This window comes from Pelobates fuscus, chromosome 3, assembly GCF_036172605.1.
Source record: "Pelobates fuscus isolate aPelFus1 chromosome 3, aPelFus1.pri, whole genome shotgun sequence".
Taxonomy (NCBI): domain Eukaryota; kingdom Metazoa; phylum Chordata; class Amphibia; order Anura; family Pelobatidae; genus Pelobates; species Pelobates fuscus.
In genome coordinates, this window is record NC_086319.1 from 106,571,979 (window position 1) to 106,586,381 (window position 14,403).

The 14,403-nt window shown below is 39.9% G+C and overlaps 1 protein-coding gene across 1 annotated transcript in view; it reads right to left on the reverse strand.

The window, feature by feature from the left end:
* LARS1 (leucyl-tRNA synthetase 1) overlaps window positions 1-14,403 on the reverse strand; it is a 65,429-nt gene that overhangs the window by 34,950 nt on the left and 16,076 nt on the right. The window contains exons 9-17 of the mRNA XM_063447396.1: window positions 13,623-13,690; window positions 12,995-13,220; window positions 12,577-12,664; window positions 12,313-12,389; window positions 9,856-9,909; window positions 6,602-6,742; window positions 5,931-6,008; window positions 5,600-5,685; window positions 315-380 (exon numbers count right to left, since the gene is read on the reverse strand). Of these exons, the coding sequence (XP_063303466.1) occupies window positions 315-380; window positions 5,600-5,685; window positions 5,931-6,008; window positions 6,602-6,742; window positions 9,856-9,909; window positions 12,313-12,389; window positions 12,577-12,664; window positions 12,995-13,220; window positions 13,623-13,690 (884 nt within the window). The remainder of the gene's footprint in view (window positions 1-314; window positions 381-5,599; window positions 5,686-5,930; window positions 6,009-6,601; window positions 6,743-9,855; window positions 9,910-12,312; window positions 12,390-12,576; window positions 12,665-12,994; window positions 13,221-13,622; window positions 13,691-14,403) is intronic.

Consider the following 14,403-nt stretch of genomic DNA (forward strand, 5'->3'; position numbering starts at 1 on the left):
GCCCCCTAGTAGTATGTCTGAAGGGAAAAATAGGAACCATCTGGAGGACAGGGGAACCCATCCAGTGTTAGGAGAAAAACACAGTTTATTAGTAGGGTTTTGGCCTGGTATTGAGTTTTATCAGCACTGGACGAAAATCTCTTTTCTACATGTGGTATAATTGTGAGTGTAAATCTGAATTGTTTAACCCCTTAAGGACCAAACTTCTGGAATAAAAGGGAATCATGACATGTCACACATGTCATGTGTCCTTAAGGGGTTATGGGCAACTAAAGCACAAGATAGAGTAATATGTTAATAAGCCATTAACTTACGTTTCCAAGTTTTTCAAACATTCAGTAGCTTGTTTCTTCCACTCTGATTCCCCATAGTCCAAATACCTGTTTGCAGTTAATATAAAATTGAGGTGTTTGTATGGTATAGAACTAAATCCACAAGTTCTGTTAAATACATTAATTATAAGCCCCTTATCCATCTTAAACGTGTACGTTTCATCACGTACCTTAACAACAAACGCGTTGTGTTTACTTCATTGTTATGAGACATTTTTTGCTACTTTTAGTGCTGCTAAACTAACATAGGAATCAATAGAACCTTTTCTCCAAAGTGCCTTTTTCTCCAAAGTGCCTGAAATCAGTTGATCACACAATATACAGGGAGTGCAGAATTATTAGGCAAATGAGTATTTTGACCACATCATCCTCTTTATGCATGTTGTCTTACTCCAAGCTGTATAGGCTCGAAAGCCTACTACCAATTAAGCATATTAGGTGATGTGCATCTCTGTAATGAGAAGGGGTGTGGTCTAATGACATCAACACCCTATATCAGGTGTGCATAATTATTAGGCAACTTCCTTTCCTTTGGCAAAATGGGTCAAAAGAAGGACTTGACAGGCTCAGAAAAGTCAAAAATAGTGAGATATCTTGCAGAGGGATGCAGCACTCTTAAAATTGCAAAGCTTCTGAAGCGTGATCATCGAACAATCAAGCGTTTCATTCAAAATAGTCAACAGGGTCGCAAGATGCGTGTGGAGAAACCAAGGCGCAAAATAACTGCCCATGAACTGAGAAAAGTCAAGCGTGCAGCTGCCAAGATGCCACTTGCCACCAGTTTGGCCATATTTCAGAGCTGCAACATCACTGGAGTGCCCAAAAGCACAAGGTGTGCAATACTCAGAGACATGGCCAAGGTAAGAAAGGCTGAAAGACGACCACCACTGAACAAGACACACAAGCTGAAACGTCAAGACTGGGCCAAGAAATATCTCAAGACTGATTTTTCTAAGGTTTTATGGACTGATGAAATGAGAGTGAGTCTTGATGGGCCAGATGGATGGGCCCGTGGCTGGATTGGTAAAGGGCAGAGAGCTCCAGTCCGACTCAGACGCCAGCAAGGTGGAGGTGGAGTACTGGTTTGGGCTGGTATCATCAAAGATGAGCTTGTGGGGCCTTTTCGGGTTGAGGATGGAGTCAAGCTCAACTCCCAGTCCTACTGCCAGTTTCTGGAAGACACCTTCTTCAAGCAGTGGTACAGGAAGAAGTCTGCACCCTTCAAGAAAAACATGATTTTCATGCAGGACAATGCTACATCACACGCGTCCAAGTACTCCACAGCGTGGCTGGCAAGAAAGGGTATAAAAGAAGAAAATCGAATGACATGGCCTCCTTGTTCACCTGATCTGAACCCCATTGAGAACCTGTGGTCCATCATCAAATGTGAGATTTACAAGGAGGGAAAACAGTACACCTCTCTGAACAGTGTCTGGGAGGCTGTGGTTGCTGCTGCAAGCAATGTTGATGGTGAACAGATCAAAACACTGACAGAATCCATGGATGGCAGGCAGGGCCGGTGCTAGGATTTTTGACTACACAGGCGAAGATGCATTTTGACGCCCCACCCCACGCCTCCCCCCCCCAAAAATAAACAATGCATCTTCACCTCTGTGTCTCGTAGCCCCCTTTTGAATTTCTTACCCCCATTAGTGTTGCATATCCAACCTCTTCAATGTCTTACCCCTTTGGCCCCTTTGTGCCCTTTAGTGTGTCTCCTACAACCCCTCTTCTGTATTTCTTACTTCCCCGCCAGCCCCTATCTATCTCTCTTTTTCTCTCACATAGACATGGATACAGGCAAAAATACATACATGCACAAATACACAAACATACAGACACACAACCATACAACCACACAGACATAATTATTCAGGCACACAGTCACAAAGATATACAGACACACAGTCCTAAAAGTCACACAATCAAACAAACACAGTCATACAATCTACACATACAGGTACATTGTCGTGCAAACACAGACATACATTCATACAGACACAGGCACACACAGAAATACAGACACAGACATAAAGAAACAGAGAGGCATATAGAGACATACATACACAATGATACAGAAAGACATACACACACACACTGACAGACAGACATATACACACACACACTGACAGAAATACACACACACACACTGACAGAGAGGCACACACACACACTGACAGAAATACACACACACACACTGACAGAGAGGCACACACACACACTGAAAGAGAGGCACACACACACACTGACAGAAATACACACACTGACAGACAGAAATACACACACACTGACAGACAGAAATACACACACACTGACAGACAGAAATACACACACACTGACAGACAGAAATACACACACACAGACAGACAGAAATACACACACACAGACAGACAGAAATACACACACACAGACAGACAGAAATACACACACACAGACAGACAGAAATACACACACACAGACAGACAGAAATACACACACACAGACAGACAGAAATACACACACACAGACAGACAGAAATACACACACACAGACAGACAGAAATACACACACACAGACAGACAGAAATACACACACACAGACAGACATACACTGACAGACATACACTGACAGACATACATACACACACACACTGACAGACACACAGACATACACACACACAGACATACACTGACAGACAGACACACACACACACTGACAGACAGACACACACACACACAGACAGACAGAAATACACACACACAGACAGACAGAAATACACACTGACAGACAGACATACACACACACTGACAGACATACACACACACTGACAGACATACACACACACTGACAGACATACACACACACTGACAGACATACACACACACTGACAGACATACACACACTGACAGACACACACTGACAGACATACACACACACTGACAGACATACACACACACTGACAGACATACACTGACAGACATACATACACACACACACTGACAGACACACAGACATACACACACACTGACAGACACACAGACATACACACACACTGACAGACACACAGACATACACACACACAGACATACACTGACAGACAGACACACACACACACTGACGACACACACACTGACAGACAGACATACACACACACTGACAGACAGACATACACACACACTGACAGACACACACACACACTGACAGACAGACATACACTGACAGACAGACACATACACACACAGACAGACATACACTGACAGACAGACATACACTGACAGACAGACATACACACACAGACAGACATACACACACAGACAGACATACACACACAGACAGACATACACACACACACTGACAGACAGACAGACAGACATACACACACACAAACTGAAAGACAGACATACACACACTGACAGACATACACACAAACACACACACACACTGACAGACAGACATACACACACACTGACAGACAGATATACATACACACACACACACTGACCGACAGACAGACACACACAGACAGACAGACATACACACACTGACAGACAGGTTCAGGAGGGTGGCTTACCTGAGATCCAAAGTGCTGCCTGAGGTAGTTGGGAGTTGGAGGAGCTGGTCCTGCCCAGCCCCCCTCCTCTCTGCTCCCATGCTGACGTAGGGGGCCGGCGGTAGCTCTGCCCCTGCTGGGCGCCAGCCGCGCTGTGTGCTAGAGGGAGCTGGGATATGACGTGTTCATATCCCCGCCCCCTCCACACAGTCCGCGGCACTGCCGGCTTGCGCTCGGCCACGCTACAAGAGGTGACCGGCAGGAGAGGGAAGCTGTGCGCTTCCCAACCTCCTGCCGGTCACCCGGACTTTTGCGCCCCCCGGGCCGGTGCGCCCTAAGGCGGCCGCCTGAGCCGCCTTATGGACGCGCCGGCCCTGATGGCAGGCTTTTGAGTGTCCTTGCAAAGAAATGTGGCTATATTGGTCACGGATTTGTTTTTGTTATGTTTTTGAATGTCAGAAATGTATATTTGTGAATGTTGAGATGTTATATTGGTTTCACTGGTAAAAAATAAATAATTGAAATGGGTATATATTTGTTTTTTGTTAAGTTGCCTAATAATTATGCACAGTAATAGTCACCTGCACACACAGATATCCCCCTAAAATAGCTATAACTAAAAACAAACTAAAAACTACTTCCAAAAATATTCAGCTTTGATATTAATGAGTTTTTTGGGTTCATTGAGAACATGGTTGTTGTTCAATAATAAAATTAATCCTCAAAAATACAACTTGCCTAATAATTCTGCACTCCCTGTATATGACTAATAGCATCACCGTATGTTTGTGCAAATCAGTCTCAAAAGTGTCCATAGTTGAGGCGGTCTTGCTAAACTGCAGTCAGAGACATCAGTTTTAAGATGTCATTATTAAAAGGCTACTTTAAAGCATCACTATAGGGTCAGGAACACAAACATGTATTCCTGACCCTATAGTGTTAACACCACCATCTAGCCCCCCTGGGCCCCTCATGCCTCCATAAATATAGTAAAAATCTTACTGTATTCAAGGCTGAAGCTGTAACTCTGCGTGTTGTTAGACTAAGAAAAAACAGGAAGTCTGCTGACATCAACAGAAGTGGTAGCCTGATCCAATCACAATGCTTTCCCATAGGATTGGCTGAGACTGACAAGGAGGCAGATCAGGGGCAGAGCCAGCATGATTCAAACACAGCCCTGGCCAATCAGCATCTCCTCATAGAGATGAATTGAATCAATGAATCTCTATGAGGAAAGTTCAGTGTCTGCATGCAGAGGGAGGAGACACTGAATGTTTGGATGCGTTTTAGGCAGCCATGACCCAGGAAGGATCTCTAACAGCCATCTAAGGAGTGGTCAGTGAAGTTATCACTAGGCTGTAATGTAAACATTGCAAAAAGGCTAAACGTAATGATTCTACTCACCAGAACAAATTCAATAAGCTGTAGTTGTTCTGGTGACTATAGTGTCCCTTTAAGTACTATAATGCATATATACAGTCTGTTGTACTAGTAACGGTGCCAGGAGAACCCTTAGGTCGTCTGGTCCATCCAGTCTTCTTAGTATCTCTAACGAAAAAGATATAGCTAAGGGGAATTGAAGACATGCTGTCGATGTTATCATTCCCCCTTAGCTATATCAATTTTGTGCAACTTGTCCCTTAATTTATTTGCCAAATACTGTCAGTTAACTCTCTTAAAGTCTAGGTTAATTTACACCAAATTTGCACCATACAGCTGACAATTCTGTAGTACTCACCACTGATCACAAAGTGCAACCACACATTCATCTGCAGAACGAGATATAATTAGCTTCTCTGGTTCCATGTAAATCAAAGCTTCCCCCTGTTAAAATAAATACGTAAATAATAGAGACAAGTATGATACTAGCTTTATCAGAATTATACAGTTTGAAGATTTTTCATAATCCAAACCCATGAAAGTGCAATTTAAAGAGGAACTGCCAATCTTACGATTCTCTCATATAAATAATAATAAAAATATAAAATACACTATTGGAGACCTACTGCTCCATTAGCTATAACTGAAGAGGAGGCTCAACATGACTACAGACACTTAAAGGTACTTACACTGTTAACCATTTTCTGTTGAATAGGTTTTTTAGCATCCTGAACCTTCTGACCTTCATATCCAGGAACTATCATAACCTAGAAAAAAACAAGTTAGTCAACAGTTAGACAGATTTTAAATAGTTTTAATTAATTATGGTTCTGGAGACATCATGATAAATCACAAAACCAAAGAATGTCTTCAGTTGGCATTGTTTAAGCAAACTTCCCCATTATGTATCTTTTATAACAAATGATATATAATATTTTTAGGATTGGGTTAGTGCAAGTGCTAAGGTAGTGTAGGTGGTTAATGTTTTCTGTCATATAGATGTAATGTCTAGTGATCGTGTGGGAGTTAACAGTGCTCTGCATCAGCCCATCATTATATGACATTTTTAGCAATATATAATTATTATTATACTTTTTTTTTTCCCACACCTTTATTTACTCAGGATAGACGACTGTTCGAGGTACTATATTAATAAAGCTCACATGACAAACTGAACATACTGAGATCTAACAAATGTGATGACTAGATTGAGAGGTCTCAAGAGCACCAATGAGAAAAGGGGGGGGAAAAATACGTAATTGGGCTGAAATATCTACAAATTCTACTGCAGCTGTATATGTGTTTATATAGTATATTAAACGAATAAGTATAGAAGAATTTGCATTCACAGGATACTTACACCCTCATAAAAGCCTTTTAAGTACAGTTTTTCTTTGGCCTCTGCTAACTTTTCCCGGTCATTCTGGCTCTGGATTTTTAGTTCATCACAGATGGCTGGAGCAGACAGGTTTCCATAGCCTGGTACGTCAATAAGAGGTACCTGCAAAAATGAAATAATGACACAATCTTAGCAGCAAATCATGACACCGTCTCATATTGAAAGTGAAAGAGGGCAGGCAAAGCAGAATGTCCACAAATTGTTGGCTACAATTCCAGACATACACCTGAGAGCAACATGAAGAATGTTCCAATACAAAACAAAGCAGGAAAGAATTATCTACAGAATACTGGTAAAGAGAGATTGAAGGGAAAATATTGAAAATATTAATTTGGGTTGACACAAGTTTGCTGTATGTCTACTAACGCTTACAAAATGCAGATGTAAGGATGCAAATCCAATACATTCATGTAGAATATATGCATTTTACATTATTATGATTGGGATACCAAAGCAGTGCATGACTCTCAATCTCTTGCCTAAAGGAACACTATAGGGTCAGGTACACAAATATGTGTTCCTAACCCTATAGTGTTAAATCCACCATTTAGGTGGTATTCCCCCCCATCAACCCCTTTTAGAAGGAGTTAAAACTTACCTTCTTTCCAGCCAGCGCCGCACGGGTCCGCCGGAGCTCACACCGCCCCAATCCTCCTCCTTGGTGACATCATCGGCATTGCCAATTTTTAGCCAATCCAAGGCTTTCTCAAAAGGAAAGCATTGAATTGGCTGAAATTGGCAAGGAGGCGGGGACAAATGTCATTTTTACCAATCAGCACCTCGTCATAGAGATGCATTGAATTAGGGTTTGCATGAAAATACCTGAAGGGAACGATTATACTCACCAGAACAACTACATTAAGCTGTCGTTTTTCTGGTGACTACAGTATCCCTTTAAATAGGCAACTTGTAGTAAGAGATAGGACTAGACCTTTGAACTTTCTTAGTTTGGCCTGGCTCAGATGTACTACTGCTATGTCTCTGTGTTGAACTGTTTTTTTTTTCCAGGAGAGCAGTTTTTTTTATTTGTTTTTTTTACAAGGAATAAAAAACAAAAACACAAAAACAAAACCACTACTACTCATTGGCTTAGTGTGTTTATCCTCCCAATAAGCTACGCCCTGCACTGCCAGATCAGAGTGCTTCCAGTTCCTAATGGAGGATCTGACCGGTTCCTTGCAGACCGGCATTGCACTCCTGGCACCATAACTACTACAGTAAGTTACAGTGGTTATGGTGTTTGAAGTGTTCGTTAAGTGCATTGCATTAGTTTGGTGACCCGTTATTTAATCAGAATAACAGTTCGGTGACCGATATTTCAATTGTAATGTAAGACACACTAAACAAAAAGCATGTAAAATACTCTAATCTTCTCTCAGCGACTAAATGGTCTCCATCACATTGGAGAATGATACACCATTATTTGGTCAGGTGCTTGGGATAAAATGAATATCTAGTAACAGTCACTTTCATACAGTGGAGAACCAATTCTGGTTCCTGTCCAAAGGGTTAAAAACTACTGGATAAAATGAAGAGACATGTATAGATCCACCTGCTAAATTATTATTTTTTCAGGCTGGGACATCTTTCACAATAGTCCCATCGCTGTAATTGCAGGGACTATAACCTCTTGCCTGAGTCAACTTATTTAACATCACCAGAAGGAAGGAGGATCATGTCTGAGAAAGGAAGTGATCACTATGGAGAGGTTGAGTGTTAAATAGGTACATTGAGTATTAATATATATAACGTATTATGAGGGTAAAAGAGTGGGCTCAATCTAGCCTTGCATTTTAATACCATATTCTAAAAACAGCCAGTTGGATAATAGTAAGAGGTGTTCCCTTATTAAATTGGCTAGGATAGAGTTTTATTGGTAAAAAAAAGAGGAAGCTGAGTGGAGTGCACTAAAACAGTACATCCATAATCAGCTTCTAAACCCTGAATGGATTTGCTCCGTCAGTGTGTGGCAACACAATGCTGTGAAAGGGAGCTTAGAACGAACTATTTACAGAAAAAATAATAAATCTTTATTAAACCCTCTTAAGGGAAATAGAAATAGAGTAAAAGAGTAAACAAGTGTATAAGCAATGCCGAGATAGATGGATATATACTCGCAATATAGATAGTGTATTACAATGTAGCTGTTCTAAACCTGCTGCTACTGGATGGATACAGTATCCATGAGTCATGCCCAGTGTCACGTAGATATACTCCTAAGTGCCATACAGAGTATAAGGGATATTTCACAGCGTTTAGCGATAGTGAATTGAGGAAACCGTTAGAGAGTCCAGGGAGAACACTGTCATTCAAAATAGCACACTTGTCAGGTGCTAACGGTGTCCCTAGTGTAGGTACAACTAATGGTTTATAGAATTCAAGGTTGGTATTGAGGTATAAGGGGAGAATCGAGAGTGGACGGCCAATGGCAAAATTGGTGCCTGTACACCTCTTCACACCCTTAGAAATACCAGCCTAATGTCCAGGTTGGAGTGGTATACACACTCCGTAGTTCACACTGCACCTTTTAAACCTAGTTGGTAGTAACTCCTAAAAATCCACTAAGCATAACCAGAAGTGAAAGACCATAGCGGGAATACACTTATGTTGAAATTCCCATGTGGTGAACACATCTATCGGTGGGAGCGAAAGCTAGAGACTTGACTGTAGCCCGAGGTATGTAGGGGACGGTGTAGTGGGGATAAAAATAAAGTAACCCCTTCAGTCCCAGTACCCAGAAGATAAACGTGCAAGCCTTAGAAAGTTCCCCGCATAACAAAAAACCCCAAATCTGCTATTCACAACTAATCTCAGCATCGCTCAGGTAGGCTGTACTAATAGTCCTAAGTAGGACCGAGTGGCCTGTAACACTTAAATAAATAAAATAAAATTTTGTGATGGTCCTCTGTAGGACAATCTGATTTAACTTAACTCGATAGCATTCAGCGAGATAGAGCTAGTCCTCAGTAGGACATTATCATTACGATTAGAATCGCTACCGCTCAATACTTAAATAGAGTAGCGTAGGGGTCCTCAGTAGGACAGTTTAAATTAATATTAAGTCGATAGCGCTCAGAGGTATAGTAGTGGTCCTCGGTAGGACCGTCTAAATACAATTAGAATCGGTAACCGCTCAACGCGCGTTTTGGCGCTAGCATGCGCCTTTGTCAAGAGTTTTATTGGTACATTCAATGTATGCAGCCACACAAACTCACCGGTTCAAAAGGCAAGATCATTTCATCTTTTATTCCATACTTCTGTCTCAAAGCCTATGAAATAAAGAAAAAAAAAATAAAGACTCAAAATCACCAGTCATTATTTCTTATATATGACATCTGAAGCAAAGGCAAAAAAAAAAAAAAGACTCAACAACAACAAAATGTACTCTATGTGTATCTGTCACTTAAAGGTACAGTGCAATACCATAATACATACAGCCTATTTACCCAGCTACAGTTGTAAGTCCCTCCATTTTTGGCAACCTGTTTTTTTTTTACACTCCGGGCAGCATAATAACTTAATATGGTGCATAGAGGTCCACCATGCCATCTTACTTTAAATTGTTAAAACCCCAAAGTGAGGAAAACTGTGCCGGATTCTCTAAAATAAAGAGGAGATTTTTACTTTTATTGGCATTTTCTTTTCATAAGCCAGACGTTAGGGCAAGACTTGTTGGTTATATTCTTTTTTTTATCAATAGAGCCATGTTTATAGGGGTTTGTATTACTAAAAATATGGGAGCATATACTTTAAACTAATAAAATAAAAATGTTTTAAAAACCACAAAAAAAATAAAAAAAAATCAAAGTGGGAGTAACAAGTTCCCATGCACATAGCTCTAGGGTATTACTGTATACATCTCTTTCTACAAACCTCTTAGTGCCATGTAAATCATGCTCCTATCATTAAAAGGACAGAGAAATAACGAATGGGGAATGCCAAAATGTATTTTCACACTGGTATATGTTTCACTTAAAGAAGTAAGAGTATTAAGTATAGGCAGTTAACATAGATGGGCAGAAGTTCATAGCATGACATGGAGGATTGGTCTCCGCAGCCTTATCCGAGATAAGAGTGCGGTAATGTTAACTCCAACAGTTGACTTACAACTGAACACAACCTCAAATCTCCCAGACTGGCAGGACTGTGTAGGATGAAAATTACCTCTAGACATCTAAATCATATACAAGTAAATTCCAAATAAAGACAATAGTCCAACAAAGTTTAGTGGTGGTCACTGGTCAGCAATCCATCATTAGTTTGCCATAAAGTGCTTAGATGCATTGGACTTTTGTTTATTCTAAGATGATTCATGGAACCATATTAAAGGGTCACTGCAGGAATTATAACTAGGGTTATCATATCCACCATTTTTTCCAGGGACACATATCAAGCATACACATTCATGGGCAGCACATTAAAAATGTTGCCCTGTCGTATGTAGAATTCAGAAGGCGGCATATAAGATTAAATGGACACTATAGTCACCTGAACAACTTCAGCTTAATGAGGTTGTTCAGGTGAGAACTATAGCTCCCTGCAGCCTCTCTCATGTAAACACTGAAAGCTAGGAACACCTCCAGTTGCAGTCACTCAGAATGCCACCAGAGGGACTTCTGAGTTGATGGAGGCATAATATGCCTTCATCCACTCAGATCTGCTGTCAGCAGAGCACAGGGCAGCACTGCGCACAGCATCCTGTGATTCAGTATCTCCTCCCTCTGATTCATTGATTCAATTCAGCTCTATGAGGAGATGCTGATTGGCCAGGACTGTGTTTGAATCATGCTGGCTCTGCCCCTGATCTGCCTCCTTGTCAGTCTCAGTCAATCCGATAGGGAAGCACTGTGATTGGATCAGGCTACCACATGTCAGCAGACTACTTGTTTATCTGAGTCTAACAGCAAGCAGATTTACAGCTTCAGGCTTGAATACAGTAAGATTTTTCCTATATTTATGGAGGCATGAGGGGCCCAGGGGGGCTAGATGGTTTAACACTATAGGGTCAGGAATACATGTTTGTGTTCCTGACCCTATAGTGATCCTTTAAGTAATCAGTCAATTAAGAATCCTGCAGAATATGCATTATATATACTGAAGGGCAACCCTTTTCATGTGTTTTCAAAAATATTAACTTTTTTTTATAGATCCCTGAAAATATTGAGGGATATGGTAACCCTAACTAGAACCATTTAATCTCATTGAATTGGTTATAATCCCTGAAAACCTCTGGCATTGTCCCTCGATTTAATGTTAAACCATTTTAATTTTAATGGTGACAAAATAAAGTTTTAATGTTGTCTGGGAACAATGAGAATGTACTGCAATACTATGTGAATGATATTTTTTTTGTCTTGCCAACTCAACATAACCCTTTAGTAGTGAATAAGCCCTTAGAACTCCAATCATCCACAGTAATTCCCTGCTACAGGAACAGACAACTGAAAGGGCTGCATGTTTGTGTATAGAGTGTGCAGTACACTGGGGAAATCAAGATACAAAGCAATGTACCTACATTGGCTCAACACTACACACACAACTATACGTACTACTTCAATCTATACACATTTTTAAAGCTGTACAGCTTTCAGTTATGTAAATAAGCATTGAGCATCTTATGAAGACATGATACAAAAATCACAAATATATCAAGATTTATTACGCAAACTGACTTGTTTCTTCTTCAGGTCTCTAAAGGCTGCTATGTCATCTGGAGAATCAGAGGGGACGCTGGTTACCACTCCAGTGCCTTGGAGAAGAAAAACAAAGGTTTAACAGCAGTAATTGCAGACTTTTAAATAGATGGGAGATGAAAATCGCTGCAATTATTACTATGTGGCCCTAACAAACAAATATCATATATATATATATATATATATATATATATATATATATATATCTCATGTGTAATAATAAACAGAAGGAGGAATAAGTACCTTTATCTTCTTTGATGGTTAGCATCGGCAGGGCATAGATCACTTTGTAGGATGTTAGAGGGGCAGACAATGCAGCACCAAGAAGATCCTAGACATGACAAACACACAAAGGAAACATTTATCAGGAAACAAAAAAAATATCATCACAACTATTTGTAGACGTAAACACCTTTATCACAATAGAACTAAATAGATCACTGAGAAGAGAATTACAAATAATCAGGAACCCAAAGTGGACATCAGATCTAAACTATAAAAATGTGCTATCTTTAATATATACATTTGTTAAAGAAAAGTCTAGCACAATGTATAGAATGATTATATCATATCACACCCAAGGCAGAACGTATTACCTGTACTTCTGAAAATGACGGATGCACCAAAATGTATGTAAACACAAAACTAATGAGTTACTCACCTCCCCCATTAACTCCTTGACCACAGGTACCACTCCGTTGTCTTTGGTGAAGCCCTGGTATGACATGTTTCTAGCGGCCCTTTGTGTGCAGATAAATATATCCCCATTGGCGATCTCAAAAGCAATATAAGGCATGTCAGGTCTTAGCCAACAGTTGGTCTGTCCAAACATGGTCTCTGGACGCAAAGTGGCAGCAACCAGAAAAACATTCTTCCCTTTTAGACCACTACAGGAAATGAGAACCTTATTAGTATCCAGAGTTTGCATTCATTTAAACAGAATAAGACATGCATTTATTAAGATATGAGATTATCTGCTATCCATGCCTCGCTTGGAGTGGCAGATCATTTTGGAGGTAAAACAATTTAAACTCATTATTCTGTGAACTGGACACACAAACCATCTGCTGATAGAAAACCATTATCTGTCAAAAGTCAGGTTACATTAGAACGATTGAAATACGGATTAGCAGATAAGGCAGAAAATAATATGGCAGGATAACTAATAATATACTGCCCTCTGCTGGTTAAGGCTTGTGCACAACAACATATTATTAGCAAGCTACAAGGTTACAGCATTGATAAATAAATACTTATATAACAAAGTTCACTTTCAAACCCGTCTTCACCTCAGTTTTGCAGGATATGGATCCAGAACTTTCATTTTAATTAAGGTGTACTCCTGAGGTCCAACACCCTAAAAATAAAAAAAATAAATAAAAATTAAAAATAATAACATTCTCAACACTATGTGGTTAATTCACTAAGCCCTTTGTTTGTTTGTTTGCTTCAGATCCACAAAAACCTAAACCTGACACCAGTACTACAATTGCAGTTTGCACTGCACTTGCTTCCAAGCAGCCTAATGTTTTTTTGCATTTCATTAACCCCCTTAAGGACCAAACTTCTGGAATAAAAGGGAATCATGACATGTCACGTGTCCTTAAAGGGTTAAACCTTATATTTTCTTACAGAAGGCTCACAGGTCTGATACACTAATTAGAGAAAACACCAATTATAATACACAAAATTCATTGCAAAAAAATAAAAAAAAAAACTACTTAACTCTGCGCTGGAGCAGCAAAAGACAGAGGAGAAGCACTGATCACATTATACTTTTATAGATTTGGCGTAGCTGTGATTGGTGGATATAATACCTGCGGTTACAGATTATGTATATTTTTTGTTTTTCTTGTTAACTCATTTTATTTTTATGATTGCTGCTATAGTAAGTAGTACAGTAAGTAAAAGCAAAATATAAGCCTTCTGTTTTTAATGAACTTTAAGATTTGATGATCCAATCGCAAATTTAAAACTAAGAATCTTAACCCCAAACTTCTGGAATAAAACTTCTGGAATAAAAGGGAATCATGACATGTCACACATGTCATGTGTCCTTAAGGGGTTAAA